The sequence below is a fragment of the Trachypithecus francoisi genome, unplaced genomic scaffold (genome assembly GCF_009764315.1).
Source record: "Trachypithecus francoisi isolate TF-2019V2 unplaced genomic scaffold, Tfra_2.0 Lachesis_group4, whole genome shotgun sequence".
Lineage (NCBI taxonomy): Eukaryota > Metazoa > Chordata > Mammalia > Primates > Cercopithecidae > Trachypithecus > Trachypithecus francoisi.
The window spans coordinates 18,116,120-18,140,838 of record NW_022681469.1 but is presented as its reverse complement, the minus strand read 5'-3'; the positions used below and the strand labels follow the sequence as shown (position 1 = coordinate 18,140,838).

At 44.0% G+C, this 24,719-nt stretch overlaps 2 protein-coding genes and 1 long non-coding RNA gene across 8 annotated transcripts in view; 2 read left to right on the top strand and 1 right to left on the bottom strand.

Annotated features, from left to right (window-relative positions):
• Positions 1-508: 508 nt before the first annotated feature.
• Positions 509-10,674, top strand: NDUFB2 (NADH:ubiquinone oxidoreductase subunit B2). Of its 3 annotated transcripts, XM_033192269.1 has the most exons (4): positions 551-718; positions 6,968-7,112; positions 8,959-9,062; positions 10,600-10,674. In XM_033192269.1, the coding sequence occupies exons 1-3, from the start codon at positions 621-623 to the stop codon at positions 9,031-9,033; spliced, it is 318 nt and encodes a 105-aa protein (XP_033048160.1). In that variant the 5' UTR covers positions 551-620; the 3' UTR covers positions 9,034-9,062; positions 10,600-10,674. The 3 variants fall into 3 exon arrangements, 1 of the variants encoding a protein (XP_033048160.1); XR_004432744.1 differs by lacking the exons at positions 8,959-9,062; positions 10,600-10,674 and adding an exon at positions 1,241-1,445 and having other exon boundaries at positions 509-718; positions 6,968-7,097; XR_004432743.1 differs by lacking the exons at positions 551-718; positions 8,959-9,062; positions 10,600-10,674 and adding exons at positions 725-1,106; positions 1,241-1,445 and having other exon boundaries at positions 6,968-7,097.
• Positions 10,675-16,030: 5,356 nt separating this feature from the next.
• LOC117072300 lies at positions 16,031-21,413 on the top strand. The gene is made up of 2 exons (XR_004432745.1): positions 16,031-16,088; positions 19,219-21,413. It is a non-coding gene; the product is annotated as an uncharacterized LOC117072300 (long non-coding RNA).
• A 1,395-nt stretch (positions 21,414-22,808) lies between these two features.
• The window catches only part of BRAF (B-Raf proto-oncogene, serine/threonine kinase), a 197,250-nt gene continuing 195,339 nt past the window's right edge, over positions 22,809-24,719 (bottom strand). For all 4 annotated transcript variants that reach the window (XM_033192268.1, XM_033192265.1, XM_033192266.1 and 1 more), the window contains one exon: positions 22,809-24,166. In XM_033192268.1, coding sequence (XP_033048159.1) covers positions 24,144-24,166 — 23 coding nt within the window. In that variant the 3' untranslated portion in view covers positions 22,809-24,143. The remainder of the gene's footprint in view (positions 24,167-24,719) is intronic.

Genomic DNA, 24,719 nt, shown 5'->3' with positions numbered 1-24,719 from the left:
TTATACACCGTTCCAGGAGCGGTGGCTGACGTCTGTAACCCCAGCACTTTGGGAGGCTGAGGCGGGCAAATCACCTAAGCTTAGGAGTTCGAGACCAGCCTGGCAAACATGGTGAAAACGCGTCTCTACTAAAAATACAAAAATTAGCCTGGCGCAGTGGCGCGCGCCTGTAATCCCAGCTACTCGGGAAGCTGAGGCAAGAGAATCGCTTGAACCTGGGAGGCAGAGGTTGCAGTGAGCCGAGATGGTGTCATTGCATTCCAGCCTGGGCGACAGAGGAAGGCCTTGTCTTAAAAAAAAAAAAAAAAAATTATACACCACTCAGTTTTAGGAGGGGCAGGAGAACAGGGGGAGAGCCCTACAGGATCAGAGGGGCAACCAACAAGCTGTTTCAGGAGGCACGGGGCAGCTCAGCAACCATAAGCTATGCATGGGCTTTGCTCTCAGGAGAGAGGCTTCCTGCAGCTAAAGGACCCACAGCTAATTTGGGTCGGGAGCAACTGCCGGCTCCCCACTCCTGGAGATGGGCGACTCCGTGACGTCACAGAAGGCGGGGCGCCGAGGAAGTGAAGTAGACGGGGGCGAGGCGGTTGGGGACTGCGGGACGGACGCAGGCGAGCATGCACTCCCTGACTCGGCTGGCGTCTTTCGCTCGCGTTGGAGGCCGCCTTTTCAGAAGCGGCCGCGCACGGACTTCTGGAGATGGTGGAGTCCGTTAGTGAGTGTCCGGCTGGGGATGGGGGCCTCGCCGGCCTGTAGCGGACAGCGCGGGTCCGTGGGACGCTCTCACCTTGACTGGGGCGCCTGGAGAGGCCGCATCCTGAGGCATGCTGGGACATGTAGTCCGCCCTCCGCCCCTCCCCTGACGCCGCGGCTCGGGGAGAGGGACCCAACTGGGCGGAGGGAGACAGGGAGAAACTTTGTTGGCCAGATGGGACACCGTGTGCGGGGCTGTCCTGTTCGTAGGGACTACCTGCCCTCGGGGGACGCACGCGTGAATGCAGAGCCGACTGAGCGAGTGGGCGCCGGCGCGGGCTGTCCAGGCGGAGGCAGCAGCCTGCGCGGCGTTTGTGGACGCTGCTGGAGCGAGGCGGAGGGCGGCGGCGGTGACGCCTAGGGAGGGCGAGGTCCAGGGTCCTGGTACCTGGCTGCGGAATTTAGGGTAGAGTCGGTTGGGTAGCCTTTAATCAGAGACGTCACGTGACGGCTTTTTAATGCTGAAACATCACTCCGACTGCAGGGAGTGGAGGCGATCGCCCAGAGAGAGCGCCGTCGGGTGAGAGGAAAGAAAGCCGGAAGCCCACGCTGGGGCAGCTGTGGCGTTTAGGAGAGTGACGGGCAGAGCCGCCCGCGAGGTGGCCCGAGACGCTGACCGGAGGGCTGAGGGCCGGGGGTCGAGGCCGGGAGCAGCTGCCGAAGCCGAGTTGGTGGTGTGCAGAGATTCCGTAAGAGCAGGGCTGGAAAAGAGTAATGGATGATTCCAGATCCCTTAGATCATCAGCTACACTTTACCAAGAGGCAGTGTGGGGTCGTGATTCCAAGCGGGATTCTGGCCCCACAGTGGCTGGGTTCAAATCCCACCTCTGCCACACTCCAGCAGCGGGACCTTGGAAGAGTTTCTTATTTTCTTAATGCCTCAGTTTTCTCACCCATTTAGCGTCCATTTGTAAGGAACTAAATGAGTTACTGTTGTCTAAAGCGTGTTTTGTTTTGTGTGTATGTGTGTGTGTAAGAGATGGAGTCTAACTCTGTCGCGCAGGCTGGAGTGCAGTGGCGCGATCCCAGCTCACTGCAGCCTGTAACTCCTGGGCTCAGGTGATCCTCCAGCCTTGGCCTCCCAAAGTGTTGGGAATACAGGCGTGAGCCACTGCGCCTGGCCTCACTGAAGTGTTTAAAACAATTGCTGGTGCCTGCCAAGGACCATACAAGTATTCTTTAACTGTTGTTGTTATTAAGGAACTGAGGTCCAGGAAATGAAAGGAGTGACTTGCGTGAAGTCCCACATGGATTAAGAAACTGGAGCTGGGGCAGGTGTGGGGTGGGCAGAAGGCAAAGCCCTCGGAGACTTGGGCAAAGAGAGTGATGGAGAGTCACGAGCGACGGCCCTTGGTCGTGCGTTGAGGAGATGGGGGGATGCTGCTCCTCCCTGAGGTACTGGCTTGTTCGCAGCACACGCTGATTTCAGAGGGGTGATGATTAAGTGCGTACGTGTTTATGGAGCGTCTTCTCCATGCCCGCTCCTGTGTAGGTGCTGAGGATATAGCAGAATACGCGAGAGAGAATGAAGCGTACATTCTGGACAGGAGAGACACAAGTAGAAAAGAAGGACGTTTTTTAGGTACTATCAAGGATTACGAAGAGAAGAATACAGCTGGGGATTAATGTGGAGAGTGCGTGGTGTGGAAGTAGAAGGGATATTGTATTTGGGGATGGCGTGGGGATGCCTGGGAGTGTGAAGCGGGACCTGAGGGATGAGAAGTCAGCCATGCAGAGACCTCCAGGGAAGAGCCCGGTGGACATAAGAGGGCAGAGGAGGCATCAGGTGGAGAGGCCGGAGCCCGCAGGGTTGGCAGGAGGCCAGGCTGGAGTGGCGTGCAGGCGAAGAGTGGGAGACACCAGGTCACAGGGACAAGTGTGGGGTCAGATTAGAGAGGGCTTTGGAGGACTCGGGATTTTATTCTAAGAATCACGGGGAGCCATTGGAGTTTTAAAGCAGGAAAGTAATGTGGTCTGATTTATGTGTTAAAAATGTAACTTTGGCCAGGCGCGGTGGCTCACGCCTGTAATCCCAGCACTTTGGGGAGGCTGAGGCAGGCAGATCACCTGAGGTCAGGAGTTCCAGACCAGCCTGACCAACACAGTGAAACCCCATCTCTACTAAAAACACAAAAATTAGCTGGGCATGATGGTGCGCGCCTGTAATCCCAGCTACTGCGGAGGCTGAGGCAGGAGAATTGCTTGAGCCCAGGAGGTGGAGGTTGCAGTGAGCCGAGATCGTGCCACTGCACTCCAGCTTGGGTGACAGAGTGAGACCCCATTTCAAAAAAATAAAAATAAAAATGTAACAGTTGCCGGGCGCGGTGGCTCAAGCCTGTAATCCCAGCACTTTGGGAGGCCGAGACGGGCGGATCACGAGGTCAGGAGATCGAGACCATCCTGGCTAACACGGTGAAACCCCGTCTCTACTCAAAAACACACAAAAAATTAGCCGGGCGAGGTGGCGGGCGCCTGTAGTCCCAGCTACTCAGGAGGCTGAGGCAGGAGAATGGCGTGAACCCGGGAGGCGGAGCTTGCAGTGAGCTGAGATCTGGCCACAGCACTCCAGCCTGGGCGGCAGAGCGAGACTCCGTCTCAAAAAAAAAAGAAAAGTAACAGTTAATGGTGCATTTTTGTTTTTAAACTTGACTCTCAAACATTCGAAGTTGGAACAGCCATTATTTCCTTGGATGTTGTTTTTTCTCTGTTCTCTTTCCTTCTTACAGGACTTGCGCATAGTGTCTTACTCCCTTACGGTTTTTGATCTTGAACTTTTCCCTGGAACTTTTTTGAGATCTTGCTTCTCTTAGTCTCTTGAGGGCGCTGCCCCAATTCAAGCTCACATGAAATTCTTGGCTTGGGGTTTTTGGTCTACACAGGCCCAGCTCAGGTAGTGTGAATTTGGGTGCAAATCTACCTGAGGACTGGCTTCTGAGAACAAATTCGTGTTCCCTTGTCCATGGAAGGTTTATTTTTTCTTCACCCTTTTACCATATGGGGCCGCAGCTTTATTCAGCGATCTCGTCATTAGCCCTCCCACCTTGGGTGGGCTGCAGGCTGCGTCTCTTGTCCCCACACCTCATGTAGCTATGCTGGGGGAGGTTCAAGGGCTCCCGGTGAAGGCAGCGTCAGTGATTGCTTAGCTTCCGGGCCTTGTTTTTACTTGGATTTTGCCCTTGGTGGATTCCTTCCTTTTGTGCCTGGTCAGTGATGTTTGTAAAAATCTTAAAAATCTCATCTAGAAGCGCAGTTGTTTAATTTGGAGGGTTGTTCAGGGTATCTAGTTTGCCACAGTGCAGTTCACAACCTGGTTTGGAACATAACATCGTGAAGTAGGTGTTGAGTCTTTACATTCCTTAATCACGGCAACCGTTGTCATTGTTCCTGTGGTATAACTGTAGTCTTTCAAATCTTTGTTCCAAAAGGTTTCCACCTTGCAGTCCCTACTTCAGGTTGTAATTAAAACAACATGTCACTCTAGCAATAACGAAGCGTGGGGAGCTGCTAAGATGGGTTTGAACTATAATGCTGGCATCGGCATTACTCGTCTTTTTTTTTTTTTTTTTTGGAGACTGAGTTTCGCTCTTGTTGCCCAGGCTGGAGTGCAATGGCACGATCTCGGCTCACTGCAATCTCTGCCTCCCAGGTTCAGGTGATTCTCCTGCTTCAGCCTCCTGAGTAGCTGGGACTACAGGCGTGTGCCACCACGCCCGGCTAATTTTGTATTTTTAGTAGAGATGGGGTTTCTCCATGTTGGTCAGGCTGGTCTTGAACTCCCGACCTCAGGTGATCCACCTGCCTTGGTGTCCCCAAGTGCTGGGATTTCAGGCGTGAGCCACCGGGCCCGGCCTTCAAATCTTGTTTTAATCAGTTTTACTGCTGGGCACTTATACCTACATTGTATCAAAAAGCTATCAAAGAATAAGGATCTTGTTGGCCAGACACAGTGGCTCACGTCTGTAATCCCAGCACTTAGGCAGGCGGATCACCTGAGGTCAGGAGTTCGAGATCAGCCTGGCCAACATAAGGAATCCCTGTCTCTATTAAAAATACAAAAATTAGCTGGGCGTGGTGGTGCACGCCTGTAATCCTAGCTACTTGGGAGGCTGACGCAGGAGAATTGGTTGAACTGGGAGGCAGCGCGTGACTGTCTCAAAAAAAAAAAAAAAAAAGGCTCATGTTACACCACATTGAATGATCCTGCATGGTTTTTTTACATAATGTAATATCTATATACACAGGTAGATCCTGAATAAATAATATGGTATATGAGGACATTATGGAAACAGTATGCTATGTCATTCAAGTTGTAAAGTGGCGATATTTGGTAGGACCTTTTTAAACATGATACTTAAAAAGTACATATATACACACATCTGCAAAAAATAAACATCACCTTATTCATAACTAGTTATCAGTACTCTACATAAAGGCTTCCAAATAAAAGTGCTAAATTTTGGATGACTATTTAGAAAAAAAATGGAATTTATCATTTCAATGTGGTAACGTTGGTTTTATGCTGGTTGGAATTCTAGTTAAAAGTTATGTCTTTGATTAATAAAAGGAGAAAATTGTTAATGGTATGTGTTTGTGGGCAAGAGCTTGGGCATTGCCATCACATAGCACCTCATTGGTAAATCATTAATAATTACAGGCCCTATCGTAAGGTTATGAAAATTAAGTGAGTTAAAACTTATGAAATGCTTAGTGTGGTATCTGGCACATGGTAAACACTCGATAACTGCCAGTTATCTTTTAGAGTGGGAGAGGATAAAAACAGTCTACCAGCCTGGCAACATAGGGAAACCCTGTCTCTACAAAAAATATAAAAATTAGCCAGGTCTGGGGGTGTACACTTGTATGTAGTCCCAGCTTCTTGGGAGGGAGGCTGAGGCAGGAGGACTGCTTGAGCCCAGGAGGTGCTCAGTCAGCAGAAGGATCGCTTGAGCTAAGGTCACACCACTGCACTCTAGCCTGGGCAACAGAGCCTATCTTTAAAAAAACAAACAGCCGGGAGCGTGGCTCACGCTTGTATTGTAATCCCAGCACTTCGGGAGGCCAAGGTGGGTGGATCACCTGAGGTCAGGAGTTCGAGACCAGTCTGGCCAACATGGTAAAACCCCGTCTCTACTAAAAAAATACGAAAATTAGCTGGGCATGGAGGCGTACACCTGTAGTCCCAGCTATGTGGGAGGCTGAGGCGGGAGGATTGCTTGAACCCGGGAGGCGGAGGTTGCAGTGAGCCAAGATTGTTCCACTGCACTTCAGCCTGGGTGACAGAGTGAGAGTCTGTCAAACAAACAAACAAAACAAACAGTCCTAGCTAACATGTATCAAGAACCACTGCCATGTTACTGTTCACGAATCTGTGCATTATGAAGACAAGAAATTTCAGTGCACTTTTTGTACAGGTACTAATTTCTGTGCTGCACAAAAGAGAATATGGTTTATAAGCTGATTCCTACCTAGATGAAATTGGTAAACATATTTTATATAGGAATTCTTTTAAAAATTTTTTATCCACTTCTGTGTATTAGCGTATGTATGGCTGCTGAATAGGTTTTAGGAATAGCCCCAGTAGGTGCAAATAATTTAAATTAGATGCAACGTATAGTATTTATACTCCAACTGAATACATTGACTATAACTCTTATGGACTCTGTGCCACAACTTGTCAAAAGTCTAAATGAAGTAAAAAGAAACACGTAATCAAACTTACTGTTTAAAGTTCTTTGTTCAGAGCCGTTAGCATATTTAATAGGGTTTGCGAGTCCTCTTGCCCATATGGTTGCCTTTTAAGAAAGATTGTGATAGGCAGAGGACATAATTTGCCTCTCAGATAGATAGCTAAACAAAATTAATTTATTTTTCTGAGTCAGTTAGTGACCTACTAACAAGTTCACAGTCTCTTAACTGAAACCTTTGGGGCTGGAACCCCAGAATCGACGCATTCAAATTTCTAGTGCAAAATAATGAATCTTCACTAATTGAAAACCAAAATGAGCCTCTTGTCAGTTTCGGTCAGTTTTTGCTGCTACACATGAAGCAAGCTTAGTAAAAAATGAGTATTTCAAGGGATTGTGAACTGTCTGTATTTCAGTGGAGATGAGAAACATTAGCTTTGGTTCTAGGAGGTAACTCAGAGGAGTTCTGGGTGACTTCACGCTTTGAGAACATGGCACGCCGTCAGCCTTGTTGTTTTGTCTTGCAGTGCCGGTGGGGGTGTGCACATTGCGCCCCGGTACAGACAGTTCCCCCAGCTGACCAGATCCCAGGTGTTCCAGGGCGAGTTCTTAAGTGGATTCATGTGGTTCTGGATCCTCTGGCGCTTTTGGCATGACTCAGAAGAGGTGCTGGTAAGTGCAGGAGAAGAGCTCTTGTCGTTTTTTGGGTAGGGGGAGGGAGGATGTATTAATAGCTTAACTGGTTTATTTTTCTGTTGTAGACCATTTCTTTTTTTTTTTTTTTTTTTTGAGACGGAGTCTCGCTCTGTCGCCCAGGCTGGAGTGCAGTGGCCGGATCTCAGCTCACTGCAAGCTCCACCTCCTGGGTTTACGCCATTCTCCTGCCTCAGGCTCCCGAGCAGCTGGGACTACAGGCGCCCGCCACCTCGCCCGGCTAGTTTTTTGTATTTTTTAGTAGAGACGGGGTTTCACCATGTTAGCCAGGATGGTCTCGATCTCCTGACCTCGTGATCCGCCCGTCTCGGCCTCCCAAAGTGCTGGGATTACAGGCTTGAGCCACCGCGCCCGGCCTGTTGTAGACCATTTCTCTGGACATAGCCCTTTGCCACCACGTTGTCCATATGTATATGTGGGAATCCTATTATTTAATGAAACATATTATCTTCTCACCTTTTTTTTACACGAGGATGTATAGTTAGGTGGTCCGTTTCTTAAGGTTTCTGTTAGGTTGCCATCCTAGGGAGACTAGAAGCTAACTTTTTTTTTGAGACAGTTTCACTCTGTCACCAGGCTGGAGTGCAGTGGCACGATCTCGGCTCGCTGCAACCTCTGCCTCCCGGGTTCAAGTGACTCTGGTACCTCAGTCCCTTGAGTAGCTGGGACTACAGGTGTGTACCACCACACTGGCTAATTTTTTTTGTTATTAGTAGAGACAGGGTTTCACCATGTTGGCCAGGCTGCTGTCAAACTCCTGACCTCAAGTGATCCACCTGCCTCGGCCTCCCAAAGTGTTGGGATCACAGGCGTGAGCCACCGCCCCCGGCCAGAAATGAATTCTTTTAACTTCTGAACTAGCGGTTCATTGCTAGGTTAGGTTTCACACTTCGATTCCGTTAAATGACGAATGTCTTCTAGTCTGTCCAGAGGCCCAGGGCAGCCAGGTTTGGGTGGGATGGATATGAGTGAATTTTTGTCTTGAGAAGGGAAGTTAGTTTTAGTGATTTTTCTAACATATCGTTAACCTCAACTGAGGTTTTACCACATTTGCAGATTGTTCTTTAGGAAATTACACCTTTAAGACATTGAAATCTGTGCTTGTTGATCCAGAATACTTTGAATTTTAGTAAATTTGGGGTTGTTTCCAGGATAGGAAAAACATCTTAAGCAGTATGTAAGTTTTAGAAGCATCAAGTGGCTTCATATCCGTTTCTCTTAGAACTTCTCTGTGCCGCTGTCCTTCAGTAAGGAGCTGCCTGGGTGTCTGAACTGGCAGCACATTTAATATTTGAGGTGCCCCTGCCTCACTGTTGGTCAGTTGTCCGGAGTGGGTATAGTGTATATAGCTGTTAGGTCTGAGATGATGATGATGCAGCCAGATAGCCCTTAGATCAGGACTGAAGATGAGGAAGCCCACCTGAGGCTTCTCCCGAGGCTTCTCCATTTCACAGCAGTAATGTTAGGAGAGGTGGAAACATATTTTGCCAGGACTGCCAGGATGTCAGGAACCTTTGAGACCTGTTGCGTCCACTTCCCCCATCCTCCCTCCATCACAAACACGTACCAATGGCTTAGGCTGGTACCTCCAAATGGGGAAACTTTTAAAATTCAGGCCAGAGCCCATATAATGAACAAACTAAAGAACAGGTGGGCCATTGAATAATTGAAGTAGAATTTGTTCCTGTGGTCAGGGGCTGAGCCATATTGGTTTTTTTTTCTTTCCAAGATTTATTTCACAATTTAATTAGTTGCATGGAATGTAAATTCTTGACTTTTCTTTCTTTTAAATGGTTGTCACCAGGGTCACTTTCCGTATCCTGATCCTTTCCAGTGGACAGATGAAGAACTAGGTATCCCTCCTGATGATGCAGACTGAAGATGTAGACTCAGACTCACTCTGTACAAGTGGGTGTGCTCCAGATTTCTTTGTCATATTTACCTTTTTTCATAAACATTAGTTTTTACTTTATGCCTATGATGGACTTGAAAAAACTGCATATTCTAACAGCATGAAGCTGAATTAACCAAATCCTGTATCTGCTTTTTTTTGTTTGTTTGTTTGTTTTGTTTTTTTTTTTTTTTGGAGACAGAGTTGCTCTGTCGCCCAGGCTGTAGTGCAGTGGCATGATCTTGGCTCACTGCAACCTCTGCCTTCCACGTTCAAGTGATTAGCTGGGATTACAGGCACACGCCACCACACCCAGCTAATTTTTGTATTTTTAGTAGAGACAGGGTTTTGCCACATTGGCTAGGCTGGTCTCGAACTCCTGACCTCAAGTGATCTGCCCGCCTCAGACTCCCAAAGTGCTGGGATTACAGGTGTGAGCCACTGTGCCTGGCCACGTATCTGATTTCTGTCTTAAGTTTTCACATTTGCTTTGGTCTCTTCTTCTTTTCATTGTATGTTTTATTTTATTTACGTTTTTTATTTCGTAGAGACCAGGGTGTCACTATGTTGCCCAGGCTGGTCTCGAACTCCTGGGCTCAGATGATTCTCTTGCCTCGGTCTCCCAAAGTGCTGGGATTACAGGCGTGTGCCACCACACCTGGCCCATTGTATAATAAAAAAATCTTTTTTCCTAAGTTAGGTTATAATTTTAGGGTTTCATTTATCTATCCACTCATCAAAGATATATTAAGACCAATTCTGTGCCAAGCACAGGCCTACAGTGGTGAACAGGACAGATGGAGCCTACAGTATGTAGCTGCAAAACTACAGTGTCCTGCTTTCAACATTTAAATAGATCCAGCATATGGGAATATTACTATATAGAACTATATGAAAATTAACTCTTTAAACAGTAAAGGGGTATGGCTTTTTCATTTTCCAGGTCAGGAAGTCAAGAGTTTTTCTTTAAGAAGGGAGGTACTAAGAAGCTTCCCTTTCCCCATAAGCCCCTAGGGGTTAAGATGTTCTTATTTAACATGCTTTTATTTTAATTATATTTATTTTTTAAATTAAATTACATTTATTTTATTTTTTTATTTTATTTTGAGATGGGGTCTCACTCTGTCATCCAGGCTAGAGTGCAGCGGTGTGATCATGGCTCACTGTAACCTCAACCTCCTGAGCTCAAGTGATTCTCCCGCCTCAGCCTTCTTAGTAGCTGGGACTACCACTCTTGGCTAATTTGTGCGTATTTTATAGAGATGAGGTTTCGCCATGTTGTCCAGGCTGATCTCAAACTCCTGGACTCAAGTGATCCACCTGCCTCAGCCTCCCAGTGAGTTGGGATTACAGGCGTGAACCACTGTGCCTGGCCAACAAGTTTGTTTTAATGACTGGACTGTAAACCCTGAAGGGTGATTTTGCTTCTCTCCTCTACAAGGCTATCACATGATCAGTGCTCAACAAAGACTTGAATAATTGAATAAATGAATTATGGATTTCAATTAGTGAATATAAAAGTACTTAAAGCTTTCTACTTTTGTTTTCCTGCAGGAGCCAGGTGAGAATTTCGAGGATTATCGACTTCATATTTAAAGTTACAAATTAAAGTGGCTTGGTCAAGAATGAGAATGGTGTTATGGATCTTTTTTTTGGGGAGGTGGGGTGGTGGGAGCAGGGTGGGGGACAAGTCTCACTCTGTCATGCTGGAGTTCAGTGGTGCGATCTCGGCTCACTGCAGCCTCCACCTCCTGGGTTCAAGCAGTTATCCTGTCTCAGCCTCCCAAGTAGCTGAGACTACAGGCGCCTGCCACCACGGCCGGCTAATTTTTGTGTTTTTTTTTTTTTTGAGACGGAGTCTAGCTCTGTGGCCCAGGCTGGAGTGCAGTGGTGCGATCTCGGCTCACTGCAAGCTCCGCCTCCTGGGTTCACTCCATTCTCCTGCCTCAGCCTCCTGAGTAGCTGGGACTACAGGTGCCCGCCACCACGCCTGGCTAATTTTTTGGTATTTTTAGTAGAGATGGGGTTTCACCGAGTTAGCCAGGCTGGTCTTGAACTCCTGAACTCAAGTGATCTGCCCGCCTTGGCCTCCCAAAGTGCTGGGACTGCAGGCGTGAGCCACTGCGCCTGGCCTAATTTTTGTATTTTTAGTAGAGATGGGGTTTCGCCATACTGGTCAGGCTGGTGTCAAACTCCTGACCTCAGGTGATTGACCTGCCTCGGCCTCCCAAAGTGCTGGGATTACAGGTGTGAGCCACCTCGCCTGGCCTGGATCTGTCTGATAATGGCAACTACCCGTTATGGATTATTAATTATTTTTTCCAACTCCTGCGCTAAGTGGTTTAGTGCCTTTCAGCTGATCCTCTTGGGCACCCCAATGACATAGATAGGCATTAGCTCCGTTTATCAATAAAGACTGTGAGGCTCACAGAGATGAAGTTACTTGCTTAGTATCACACGCTGGTAGGCAGCAAGGTGAGGACTCCAGAGCTCACCCTTAGCTGCAGCGCTGTATCACTGCCTCCTCAGCTGGTGTCTTAGCTGTGTGTCAGCAGTTCCTGTGAAAACTCTTGTCCTTTGTCCATTGCAGTGGATTCTTGCTCTGAGTGGACAAAGGTAGAGGTCAATGCAGTCGATTTATGAAGTAGCTCCTGTGGACTGGGCAGTTGTGTTGAGGGGCCGTTGTGCAATTCTTAAGGCATGCTTCTAACTAGGAGTTTTTAGGGCCAGAGGAATGGGAGACAAGGGTGAAGCAGGAGTTTTTACTTTTTCTAAAATTTGTTGCAAAGCACTTTCCAACTCTCTGAGACTGGACAGAATTCTCCTCTACCCACAGATCTAAATCTGTATCTGTATATCTATTTTGTAGAGACAGGGTCTGTCTCGGTCGCCCCAGCTGGAGTGGAGTGGTGCGATCCCAGCTCACTGCAGCCTCAGACTTCTGGGCCCAAGTGATCTGCCTCAGCTTCCCCAGTAGCTGGGACTACAAGTGTGTGCCACCACACGTGGCTAATGTGTGTGTTGACAGAGAGTCTATGTTGCTTGAACTCGAGGCCTCAGGTGATCTTCCTGCCTTGGCTTCCCAAAGTGCTGAGATTACAGGTGTGAGCCACCGTGCGTGGACTCCCTTTTTTACAGTTTAGGTTTTTGACTACCCAGGCATTGAGAATCTGGTGCTAAAGAAGAAAAGGTTCTGTTCTCAGAGAACTTAAGATTTTAGAAAGGGTAGACGGATAGTCACTAACCAAGTGAGATTTACCAAGCGCTGTGGAGGAAATGGCACTGGGTGAGGTGCTAGAGATAGGCGAAGAAGGCAACTTGAACTTCTGACTGGTCAGGGAAGGCATTTGAGCTGAAAATGGAACAAGTAGGAGTCATCAGTTGTATGAGGGCGAAGAGTGTTCTGGGAGTAAGGAACAGCAGGAATCACGGTCTCGCATGGGACCACAGTCACTCCTGTGTTTAAAGAACAGAAAGTCCAGGGCATCGCCAGCGGGTGAGGAGAGGATGGGATGAGATCTCGTGAGCAGATCAGGGTCACAGGTTTAGATTTTGGGTTGAATGCAGCAAGCAGCCTCTGGCAGTTTTTTTAAGCTGGGGTGTGGTATGATACGCTTTCCTAGTAGCTGGGTTTCCAGTCCCACTTTGGTTCTCTTTGGATGTCACAGAGCAGGCACCGTGGCAGGAAAAGCTGAAGCAAGTGGAACAGTTGCACCCTCCCCTGCTGACAGCTTCAGCAGTCTGTCCCTCTTGCAAGGGGTGCTGGGGACACTTCCCCAGTTTTGTGTTTACTCACCTGTGTGTGAGCTGCCAGAGCTGATGAAGCCATGTTTAAGGTCTTTACTTTAATAAACTATCCAATCTCTTTGTACTTTTTAGGTTTCATTTTTTCTTGTCCTCCACTCATCCCCACCCCACCCCTCATGACGTGCTCACTCCCCAATATCAATAAAGTTTTTTTTGGAAAGAATATAATCTACAACAGTGAACTCAAGTAGGATAATCTCATTAGCCCCATTCCTTAGAAATCAGTTGCTTGACTTAAAAAGATAACTCTAAAAAGAGCACTCTTTTGTTTAAAGAATAAGGAGGCCATATTGGAATCTTCTTTTCCACATGTGGGCCATGCAGGGAATTGTTCCAAGCCTTCTCAAAGGAAGGGACCTCCACCCGCTGTATAGCATATGGGAAAATACATGGGAGGCGTCCCAGAAGGATTTTAGGTACAACATTTGATTGATGGCAATATACAGTTACAGGAAATAATAGTGAAAACTTACTATGGGTCAGGCACTGTTGTTAGCACTTACGTTTATCAAATCCTCATGTTATTATTTCCACTTTATAGGTGAAGACGTTGAGCTATAGATGGGTTAGGTGCTTTGCCAAGCTCATACCTGAGATTCAGATCCTGCTGTCTTGTTCTAGGCGGAGTCAGATGATCTGAGTCAACACAGCATGGGGTCAGCCTTTTTGATCACAGTTTAAGAATTTCATGTTACCTAGCGTATAAATAGGCTTGTGTACACACATATTAAACCAAAAGTTCACGAAACAGTATTTATCTGTTACGCACACTATTTTCATTTTATTCTACATACTAAAGAAAGAATGGCCAATTGAGACCTCCTAACTGATTTTACAGCCTACTAAATTGTCTCAATCTGACATTTGAAAAGCTGGCGTAATGCTTCCAGGGCTCAGGCTGCTGGAGTCCGACTTGCTGGATCTGACTAGCAGTTCTACCATTTGCTTGCTGTGAATTTGGGCAAATTAACTGTGATCTGTACCTTAATGTCCGAATTTGTAGAATGGATTAAAAAGGTTAAATGAGTCAGGTAAAGCTCTCAGAACTAGGCCCGGCCTGAATGAAACACCGTCTACATGGAATCAGTTGTTATTTCTAGACCATTGGACCTAAGCTAAGCAGAATGACCCTGGAATCCCAGTTTGATTTTTATAGAAAAAATTCCAGATAGCCCAGATTGTAAACATATTCCAACAGAGGCAGTGCCACCCCTCCCCTCTGTCAAAAATTTGCCAAAGCAAAACAAACACATTTACGGTATCTGTTCCTCTCTTCCTGATGGGCAGCTATGAGTACATTCAAAGTAAGTTTTAGGGTATGGCCTAAAATGGCAACGGACGTCAAGTGTTAAATTTAGCACTCACCTTTGTAACTTTGTTTCCCAGGGAAGCTTTAATGTAAAGACCACAATTAGCTGTCTAATAACGCCTGAGACGAGAGGTGTTACAGAAGGAACAGCTGTTTATATGCATGTTACAGGAAGATACACAAGTCATCTTGGTTCCAATTGCCCCTAGAACTATTTTATAGAAGAGGTTGACCCTGTCACCTGCTGCAACCATTTCACCAGGAGCAATGGCAGGACACCACTGTGCAGTGTCAGGGAAATGGAGCTCCCTGAGGTGGTGTGTGGACCTGCTTCAGCAGGTGCCTTTTGTTTACACTAGCAGTGTCTTCCCAGATTGGTGATGACAACAGTAGGGACAAGTGGAGCATGCCTAACACAACATCCAATTCTGGCTACGAACTCACTGTCATGGAGTCAATACTCATTTCTATCCAAATCTTGTTAACAGCCATCGTGTCAAAATTGTATCTATGTAATATATACCTACATAAAATGCATGCTACAGATTTCGGGTCCTGGCTACATAAGCCTAGCAGAGTCATATCGTTCAGTGCTGCATATTCAGCAACTGATATGAGAGGAGTTGGACCAGTTTTTTTTTTTTCCCCCTCTGAGACAGGATCTTGCTCTGCTGCCCAGGCTGGAGTGCAGTGGTGCTATCACAGCTCACTGCAGCCTTGACCTCCCAGGCTCAGTCTTTTCCCACCTCAGCTGGGATCACAGGTGCGTGCCACCATGCCCAGCTAATTAAAATTTGTTTTTGGCCAGGCTGGTCTGGAACTCCTGGCCTCTAGTGATCCTCCCACTTTAGCCTCCCAAAGTGCTGGGATTGTAGGCATGAGCCACTGAACCCAACTCAGTGTTCTTTAAGAACACTTTTTGCCCTAACATTTTGAGTCTAAGAGAACTATAAAACTCTTTTAAAAGACAGTAGGTCTGATTGTCACAGCTCCTGATAAAACAAAATTTCAGAAGAGCTAGTGTGGTAGAGTTCTTTAAAATAGAACTTTTTAATAACCAAAGTGTCCATAGTTCTCGGCTAAATTTTAAGGAAAACCTCATATATATGGTATAATATGTTCTTAAAGCCACAACTACTCTGTTGTAATCATGCATGAAGGTTTAGAAAATGAATTTCTACGATGTTTATATTATAGAATTAGTTTTCAAGATGAGAAAACTGCAGTTCATAGGAAATTAAGTCTTGACATTTATTTTTATTTTTAGCGTGGGCATCTTGCCATATTGCCTTGGCTTGCCTCAAACTCCCGGGCTCAAGCAATCCTCCTGCCTTAACCTTTTCAGTCTTGATAGCATTTTATTGTTTGGGAGGAGGGGTGAAACCAGATTTCTCAGGCACAAACCCACTTGAGGCTTTTCTGTTCCTTCATATTATTCTCAGACATAAGGATTGCAGGTGAAGTGTTTTTTTTTTTTTTGGAGGTGGAGTCTTGCTCTGTTGCCCAGGCTGGAGTGCAATGGCGTGATCTCGGCTCACTGCAACCTCCACCTCCCAGGTTCAAGCGATTCTCCTGCCTCAGCCTCCCGAGTAGCTGGGATTACAAGTGCTGGCCACCATGTCCGGCTTCTTTTTTTTGAGATGGAGTTTTGTTCTTGTTGCCCAGGCTGGAGTGCAATGGCATGATTTCGGTTGGCTCACCACAACCTCCGCCTCCTGGGTTCAAGTGATTCTCCTGCCTCAGCCTCCTGAGTAGTTGGAATTACAGGCATGTGCCACCATGCCTGGATAATTTTGTATTTTTAGTAGAGACGGGGTTTCTCCATGTTGGTCAGGCTGGTCTCGAACTCCTGACCTCAGGTGATCCGTCCGCCTCGGCCTCCCAAAGTGCTGGGATTATAGGCGTGAGCCACCGTGCCTGGCCGCAGGTGAGTTTTAAAACTGTTTACTTCTTTTCTGGAAACTTTGCCCAGTAATTTGATATATTTTGTCTGAAGATACTCTAGGTGTTTTTCAGATTTCAGTGAATTTTATTTGGGGGAGGGTCATGAAATCAAATGCACAAAATCAACTCACTGAGGTAACCAGCATAAAAAAAATGAAGTAGAAAACATGAGTGCATAGTTTCAAGTAAATATTAGCGTGCATGTGCTGTGTTGCTATGGAAAATGTAAGCTGTGTCAAGTTTGAAAAAATACAATTCTAAGGTGAGTTTCTGAAGATAATCTTTAAACATTACTAAAGTAGAGCACATACTCCAACGGAATCACATGGAGGAGAGCAGTCATTTGAACTAAAGACACATCAGGTTACAACATCTGAAATACTTAAGGGTCATCACCAACATCTGACAAGACTGTTGCCACTACAAGTTGTATAGCATCTATAAAGTACCATGCATGAATCTTGACAACTTAACTTCTACCCACTAAACAGTAACTGACATTATGTATGAAACAAAACGTACATTTCTCCGTCTCTCCATTGTCTAGAAAAACTGTTAAAACTGCTGACTACTTTTGTTACTGAATGTAATCATGTTAGAAAAACAGTCTTGATGAAGACTTCTCCATGCAGTCAATCTTTATTATAGCAGGATTCGCATATTCACATCAAGTACATAGAACTTTTTTTGCCTTTTATATAATACAGAGTTTTTAAATAACTTTACACAGAAATAAATTTCTTCAATCTGAATTTCAGCTATCTTTTTTTATTCTCCATGCTTTCTATCCAAACTGAACAATATTTTCTGTTATACAAATTTACATGAGAAAAACTCCGAAGTACAAATGAAGGGACCTGAGCAGGAAAGAGAACCAAAGGATCAGGAAGTGGGTATGGGGAGAATTAAAAAATACTAAAAGATTCCAGCGAACATTGAGAATAGGGGAAAAGAGGGAGACGTCATCCATTTGACTGAAAATAAATGTCTTTTTTTTATGAATTGAAAAATAAGCTTTAAAAATAGTTACTCCATTGTAATTTTTGCAAAGCAGGTATAGAGAGGTCTGTGGACAATTAAAAAGTCCCCATTTTTTCACTGGGCACACCCCAGACTCCATGAGAACCTTTTCAATGCTTGAGTGGAACTGAAGTGTACTAAACCCGAACCTTTGGCAGCAACAGAAAAGAGGAATGTGTGTGTGAGTTGCCGTAAGGTTTGGAGTGGTGAAACAGGAACCGTGAATTCACTGCAGTTCAAACAGGAAGCATTTCCCTTTCCTCTCCCTTACAGGAGACATGTCCTCAAACCAAGGAATACATGAAAAGGGGGGATTTCCTTTTTCTTGGTCTAAACCAAAGAGTAATCACAACTGCTGAATAAAATTCAGAGAGACACATGTTGATGAATGATCAAATTCAATCCCCTGATCAGCTGTATGATCCTATCTTAGGAAAAGCAGCAATTGCCGTGTTGAGGAAAGGATCGGATGTACAACCAACAAATGAGATTACCACAAATACATATCACTGTGATACAGTCCTCAAAAATCAGGCGATACCATGAAGGCCAAACTGAGTCTATGCTATGTGGCATGGCCACAGGAAACACGGAGGACCCACGGATGTGCTTTAAAACGAAGGCGGAAGAAGGGGACAGCACAGAGACACACAGCCCTGTATGTAAACTAACATAACACGAAGATAAATAACACATAAAGACTAGCCACTTATGTTGGTCATTAACATGAATAAAAAGGCATTATATGTTGATATAGCTGGTTTTAATCAGCTATGGAACATACACAAATGTATTAGGAAGGAATGATTCTTAACCGTTCACAGCTTAGAATAAAAAGCATCCTTATTGCACTCTTATATTTGATTTCAGGTAATTACAGTTTATTTCCCACCCTCACGTTAATTGTTCCCTATCCTAGATTTACTGCCACCTCACTCCATTTTGGTCTCTGTTCTCTACATCTGTGCCTACTCTGTGAGCTTTGTTGTTTACTTCCAACTCATACTCCACCAAAACACACGTGGGTTCAAAAACTTAACACAAAAATGCAACGCAGTAATTTTCAAAACAAAACCAGGACTAAGCAACTTCATCAAAACCCCCAATCCCACCCCTGTAAACAGACCCTTCCTTTGTGGCATCTCTTCATAAATTTTCTGCCAACTCTCCTGCATATGTGCTGTACGTGAGAACCAGCGGTCATGATGCTGGAGAATGAACTCGGCCGGCCGGGAGAAGCAGACGGTTTGTACAAAACATTTTTTGATACTAACATGAAGAAACATATTTTAGTTGTTTTCAGAGCACTTCCATCTACAGAATTCTTTTTTAAAAAATGCACCTCTAAAAAATGGATACACTGGCTTACATTGGCTGTGTCCTCATACACAACTGGTCAAGTCACTGTAATTATTCAAAACAGCTAAATAAACGTCAACCTTTTAATAAAGCTGATTTAGTAATTCATAAAACCTAACAGTTGAAGTTGTGGATGTTAAATAAAAGTACTTTAATCACTCATTGAGTTGGGGACTAACTGCCCCATGCATTTTTTTCGAGACGGAGTCTCGCTCTGTCGCCCGGGCTGGAGTGCAGTGGCCGGATCTCAGCTCACTGCAAGCTCCGCCTCCCGGGTTCACGCCATTCTCCTGCCTCAGCCTCCGGAGTAGCTGGGACTACAGGCGCCCGCCACCTCGTCCGGCTAGATTTTTGTATATTTTTAGTAGAGACGGGGTTTCACCGTGTTAGCCAGGATGGTCTCGATCTCCGACCTCGTGATCCGCCCGTCTCGGCCTCCCAAAGTGCTGGGATTACAGGCTTGAGCCACCGCGCCCGGCCTGCATTTTTTTTTTTTAAAGCACTGTTACCTTAATTTAAGATTTCAGGTGTGGGTTTCTGTCCTTTTCTACCTTAAAAATACCTGACAGGAACTGTTAATTACCCTTTCCACAATTAACAAAAATTAGAATTGAATTTCAATTTAAATGTCTTTGCCTAAACAAAAGTGAAAATAGGTTATTTGAAAAGAACAAAACAGAGCTTACTGTCTAGTGTACTAATAAACATCTTACCAATATTTTTAATTTTATCAGAGCTAGCAACATGGACCACAGATACACTGGTGACTCCGCTCTCCTCTGGCCAAGCCGCAAACCATCGCCTGGGGCAGACATGCTCCAACCCTCCTCTGGGGTTCATCTACCAATGGGCATCAGTAATCCATCCCAGTACAACATTTCAAGGATGCGCTGGAGACAATACATGGACTTCCTCTTTCAATGGTGAGGAATGAAACAAGATACAAGAACCACACCATGGAATATGTTTTCTTTTACATCCAACGGCCAGGTCATAAAAGGACGCCTTGAGACCTCCACCCTGGCCCCGACAGTGCTTTGGGACAGGATGACTAACGCAGTCCAGCTTCATGTGCAAGCAAGTCCTGGGAAGAAATTTACATTTCAAACTCTGAAAAATCAGTGTCTAGGTTGGCAGCAGTACTCTGGAAACGGATAAAACCAAATTCGGTCCTGTATTTCAATTTCCCCTTCTAAGTTAATACACGATTGCTGCCCATCATGCAGTACTTCAACCCTAAACTACAGCAATTTCTTGAAATTTCTGTCAACATTTCTGTTGTATAAAAGTTCCATGCTTTGAAGAGCTTATGGGAGTAGAAAAAGTTTCTCTAGAAATGTCACTGAACTATATTTTCAACCTAGTTGCTCTATGTGCTAAATATATCTGACTATACTAGGGATTATGTGCTTTAAAAAAATAATTTTGTTCACTGAAAATTTACCTGTGTGTTTTCTCATTGTTAAATGTGATTTTGGCTATAAACTCTTTAGTGCATTTACCTATGCAGTCTAAATTGCACTCTAAAAATTATTAACACAGCTGAGTTAAACCAGAGTGGCTGCTCTCTTCACAAATCACTGATTTCTGCTAAAATTTTAGCTTTTTTATTGCATCATGAAGGCACAGTAAGATCATTTGGCAAATTGTCAAGGTATTTTTCTAGAGCCTCACCTACACCATTTCGACACATGACCTGTAAGCTATTTGCTCTTCATACTCAGAGTAAACCTTCCATCTCTGGCTATGGTGTTTATAGCCTAATGGTTGGAATCTGCTAGTCTCAAGGTGCTGGTATTTTAGCACTAACAATGCCAACTTGGACAAAGAAGACAATCTTGCAAAGAGAGTAACATTCTACCCTCTCAGCTGGGCAGTCTCTATGAATGCCTGTGCATGTGACAAAGCTGCAGCAAGCTCATTATGAGGACGTACTGTCTTGCCAAGCCTACTGAAAATTAAAATTACATCACTGTTAGTGAAGTGATACCACAGCTATTTAATTTCATGCAACTGACTCAAGGTTAAGATTCTGAAACGTACCCCTAAACCGGTTCTGGCACCACTTTCAACAACATTCAGATATTCTGAGCAACACATTTTTTTACAGTATTACTGCTTAAATGTATAATGCCCTTTAGGACAAAATGAGAGTGCTCAAATACAAGTACACAAAAAAGTTAAAATCTTAAATCATTGTCATGTTCTACAGCTCCTGACTTTTCATATTTTAAAATAAATAACTATTCATTACCTCATTCTGAGGAGGTAGTTTTTGAAGAGGTCACCTGAACCCTGCAATGTGGTTTCAAACTAAAGCTAGAGATGAGGTTTGCAAGCGGCTGGCAGGTGGATGTACAGTGGGGACAGGTGAGATCTGAGGAGGGTGTGCAGCAGCTCGCACTCCACCTGATGAATACAAGGTAACATCCTGCGATGAAAGTGCTGTCACTGCACCAAACCAGAAGCTAGGAAATATTTACAAAGTTTCAGGTTGACAGTGCTGCAGTCTTGAATTATTTCTTTATATACTGCTCTTTCTTCTCCAACACCAACATAAATATAGCATATATCATTTGTATGGGATTTTATCTTCTAGAATGCCCCAGTATGCCCTACTAGATCTCAAATACAGTCAGGGGTGGGATATTCAGGAACCAGAATGTGACAGCTAGACACAATCTTCTTTTAAGGTGCACATTAACAACAAATGATCACATTGAATTTTCTATTCACAAATCCCTTTTATAAACTACTTTTTTTGGTCAATATTATTTCAGTGGCAAAAGTCTAGGTCCTAGACTCTAACGATGAAAAAAGTCCATCAGGAATACTACACAGTTACAAACAGTCCTCTAGAGTTGCTCTCAAATTTTTCAGAAGGCTTTACCTCTCCCTACCAAAAATAAAACACACTACAGAAGGCACTGCAGCCACTTTACAGACCAGACTTACACCCTTACAAGATGATCAGTGACGCAGCCACATACTGTCTATACAATTACTCATAAAGTGCTTTTCACAAATAAGGACTTCTTCCTCATTTTTAGGAGCTCAGTAAGTCTATCTGTTGTCTAGGCATCAAAAAATAAAGCAGATAAAACACAAATAAAACCTATTTTCATGTCATTTGTAAACTAGAGACAAAACCTATTTCGTAGAAAAAGGAAGAAAAGAGAGGTTTAAGTATTTTATTTTTAAAGGTCTCTATAAAAATCTCAATATACTGAGCCTGACTCCTGGGCACAGCTTCATTTGAGATCAAGTCTGCTCCCCTGTTCAAATGAGATACCAACCTATTCTAAAATGCAAGGGAAGAAAAAGTGTATCACCCTGAATGTTGTTTAGGAAACTGAAATGCTAAGCTTCCTCCCTAATGGTACTGCCCCTGCCCCGCGGAGGCAGTCCTGGATCCAGGCTGCACACGTTCTGCCTCCTTGGCAGGATATGAAGCACATCCTCTTGTTCAAGCCCAGGTCTCTCTACCTGCAGAAACTTGAAGCCAATCTTGGTAAAGGGAACACAGCCACATTTAAAAGCATCTAGAGATATATTTAAAAAGAAAAAAATCACTAATGCTTTTCAAGAGAGGCAGTATTATGCACAGATGTTCTTCAAATCAGCATGAATTATTTTCACCTTTGCAGTTTCTGAATTTTGTAAGACACTGCCCTGTTGATGTAAAACTTAAAAACAATTTGCTTTTCAAACTGATGAATAACTTAAGGATTTTTCCATTTTACTAGGACAATCTTTTACAAGACAATGAACACTTCAATAGGCTTTCTTCTGAATACATGTATGTTAGCAAAAATCTAATGGTAGTGAGCTTTTAGTAAGCTGAAATACAGAGAGCAGGGCCTGGAGTTACAATCTGAAAATTTTAAATAACAATTTATAATTCCTTGATTTATTCTGGGTCTCGTTTAATTTCTTTCAAGTCCTTGGCTATAGCTTGGTTGGTCTATCTGATTTGATTTACGTTCCTAAATTCTGAGTCTAGATTCCTGATAAGGGAGGTTTTCCATTAATTTGCCATTAATACATCTGCTTTCTTTGCTATGACTGTGATGATATTACCCTTTAATAAAGGCCAATGGAAGCTATAACTAGGTTATATTTTCCATTTGTGCAAAGATAAAGATTTAGGTTCTTAATGAACGCCAGCTCTTTCTATAAAAACCACCGATGACAGGTTTCCCACACCCTCCCTCAGTCCTAATATCCCTAAAATTGCTCTATTCTCTGTCTGGGAATTCAGCTGCCAAACTGCCCAACCTTTTGAAGACCAGGCTTGGGAAAAAAGGAAGGAGGAGAATGAATGGAGACGCCACCATTTTTATTTTGTTGCGTATTCTAGATAAAAGACTAGAAAGAAGATGTGGGATGTAGTGTTAGGAATCAGTTGGAAGAAACAATGAGATTATTAGCAAAGATGTTAGTGTGGATCCAGCAAGTACCATTAATTGAAAAATTATAAATATTTGTCATTATGCTAAGATTCCTTATATTTAGGTAGAGAAAAGGATAATGATCTTTCTTAAAAGTTGTTTATATAACAAAAATACAATTTTCAGGATATATAATTCTGGTGGGAAGTATTTTTTTTCCAATTCAATTAAATCTGAAAATTTTCTTTTTAATAAAAAAGAAACTCAGAAATTAAAACCTGTACCTTATATTTAAATTATCTAAATTTCTCACATTCAAAACTGTTATTAAGCAGTTTTGTGGGGTTTTAGTTAGATACTGCCATGGCATTTTGTGCCTTGGACAAAGTAGCCGCATAAGTAGTTGGTGACTGGAAGAGCATAGGAGGAAGATATAAACTGTATTTCCTGAGAATTTGCTACATTGTGGAGGAAACAAAAATCCCCAAACACTTATCTTCATTGCTGGACCCAATGAGAAGGAAGGCAATGTGTGCCAGCACTATCTAGCCTGCTTGGTTAGGCAGATACCTCAGTGAGCAAGGAAACAAAAGGCCAGAGACCCCGGAGGTCAGGAAGAAGATGCAGCATGCCCTTTTCCTCCATACCAAGACGCATCTACTCCTCACTGCTCAGCCTCCATTTAAATAAAATAGTTTCCTTTTGATAAAATTTGTCAAGGCCTGAACACACACCACACAGAAAGGGCAAGCTGCATTTTTGTTCCATCCCTCAGAAATTAACTGGTGGTCACTAGAGGAAAGAGCTCCACAACAAAATTCCAGAACAGGAAAGAGAACGATGCTTGGTGATTGAAACTGCCCCATCAGATGATCAGCCACAAATTGATCTGGTGGTTAGAAGGGCAAAGTTGACTGGCAGACTTTCCATAGCAAATCTCCCAAGCTGTAGCAGCAGTTTCTTTCCATCATGCCTGACCATCAAAAGGTCAGAATTCAGGGTCTCTCCTCTTTCTTCCCGGGACTGGGCAGACTTGTACGCTCGTGGTATTTTTGTTGAAGAAACATTGGCGGCAGAGAATTCTGGTTCCTAAAACATTCTTTCCTCTTTTGTTGGATGGGAAATTCCATTCTGTTCCACATCAGCTTATGCATTGGAAATTTTGTATCCTTAAAAAAAGATTTGAGGAACAGAACTGTGTTTTGATGTTAACAAATTGTACGAACACAAGACTTAAGAAATAAGAGCAGATGCTGCCATGATGGTGGCTACTTGAAGGCTGCAAATTCTCCTGTAGAGGGAGGACAAGAGCTAATTTTAAAAAAGTCATCTCAAATAACCTAGAGACACAGAAAAAGCCTCATTTGAGCTTCACTGAAAAGTGACTAGTTATATATTTCAAGTCAAGCAACAGCATTGCTAATTTAAAAGCTAAAATGGCTGAAACCCATGGAAGAACACAACATATATAGTATGCAGAACATAGTTCAGCTATATCAATTAAATAGCAAGTCTGCAGAGAGTTTCCCAGTTGGGTTTTATGTATCATGGTTCTGATCAAGCTGAAAACAGTTCCAATGAACAAAATTTCTCAGAAACTGAATGTAAAGTAGTAATGTTAATTTGTAGAATACTTCCACCCCTGAATTATCAACTCATTTTCACCTATCATATTATTATAATGCCACTATTAGGAAAAGAGAGGCAGCAGTTATCCTCATTTTGCGAAAGATACAATTAAGAGGTCAAATGATTTATTCACATCACACGTTTGACAGAGAGAGAAAATCCAGACCTCCCATTTTCTATTTAATTTCACCTTCAAACTAACAAAAAATTAAATA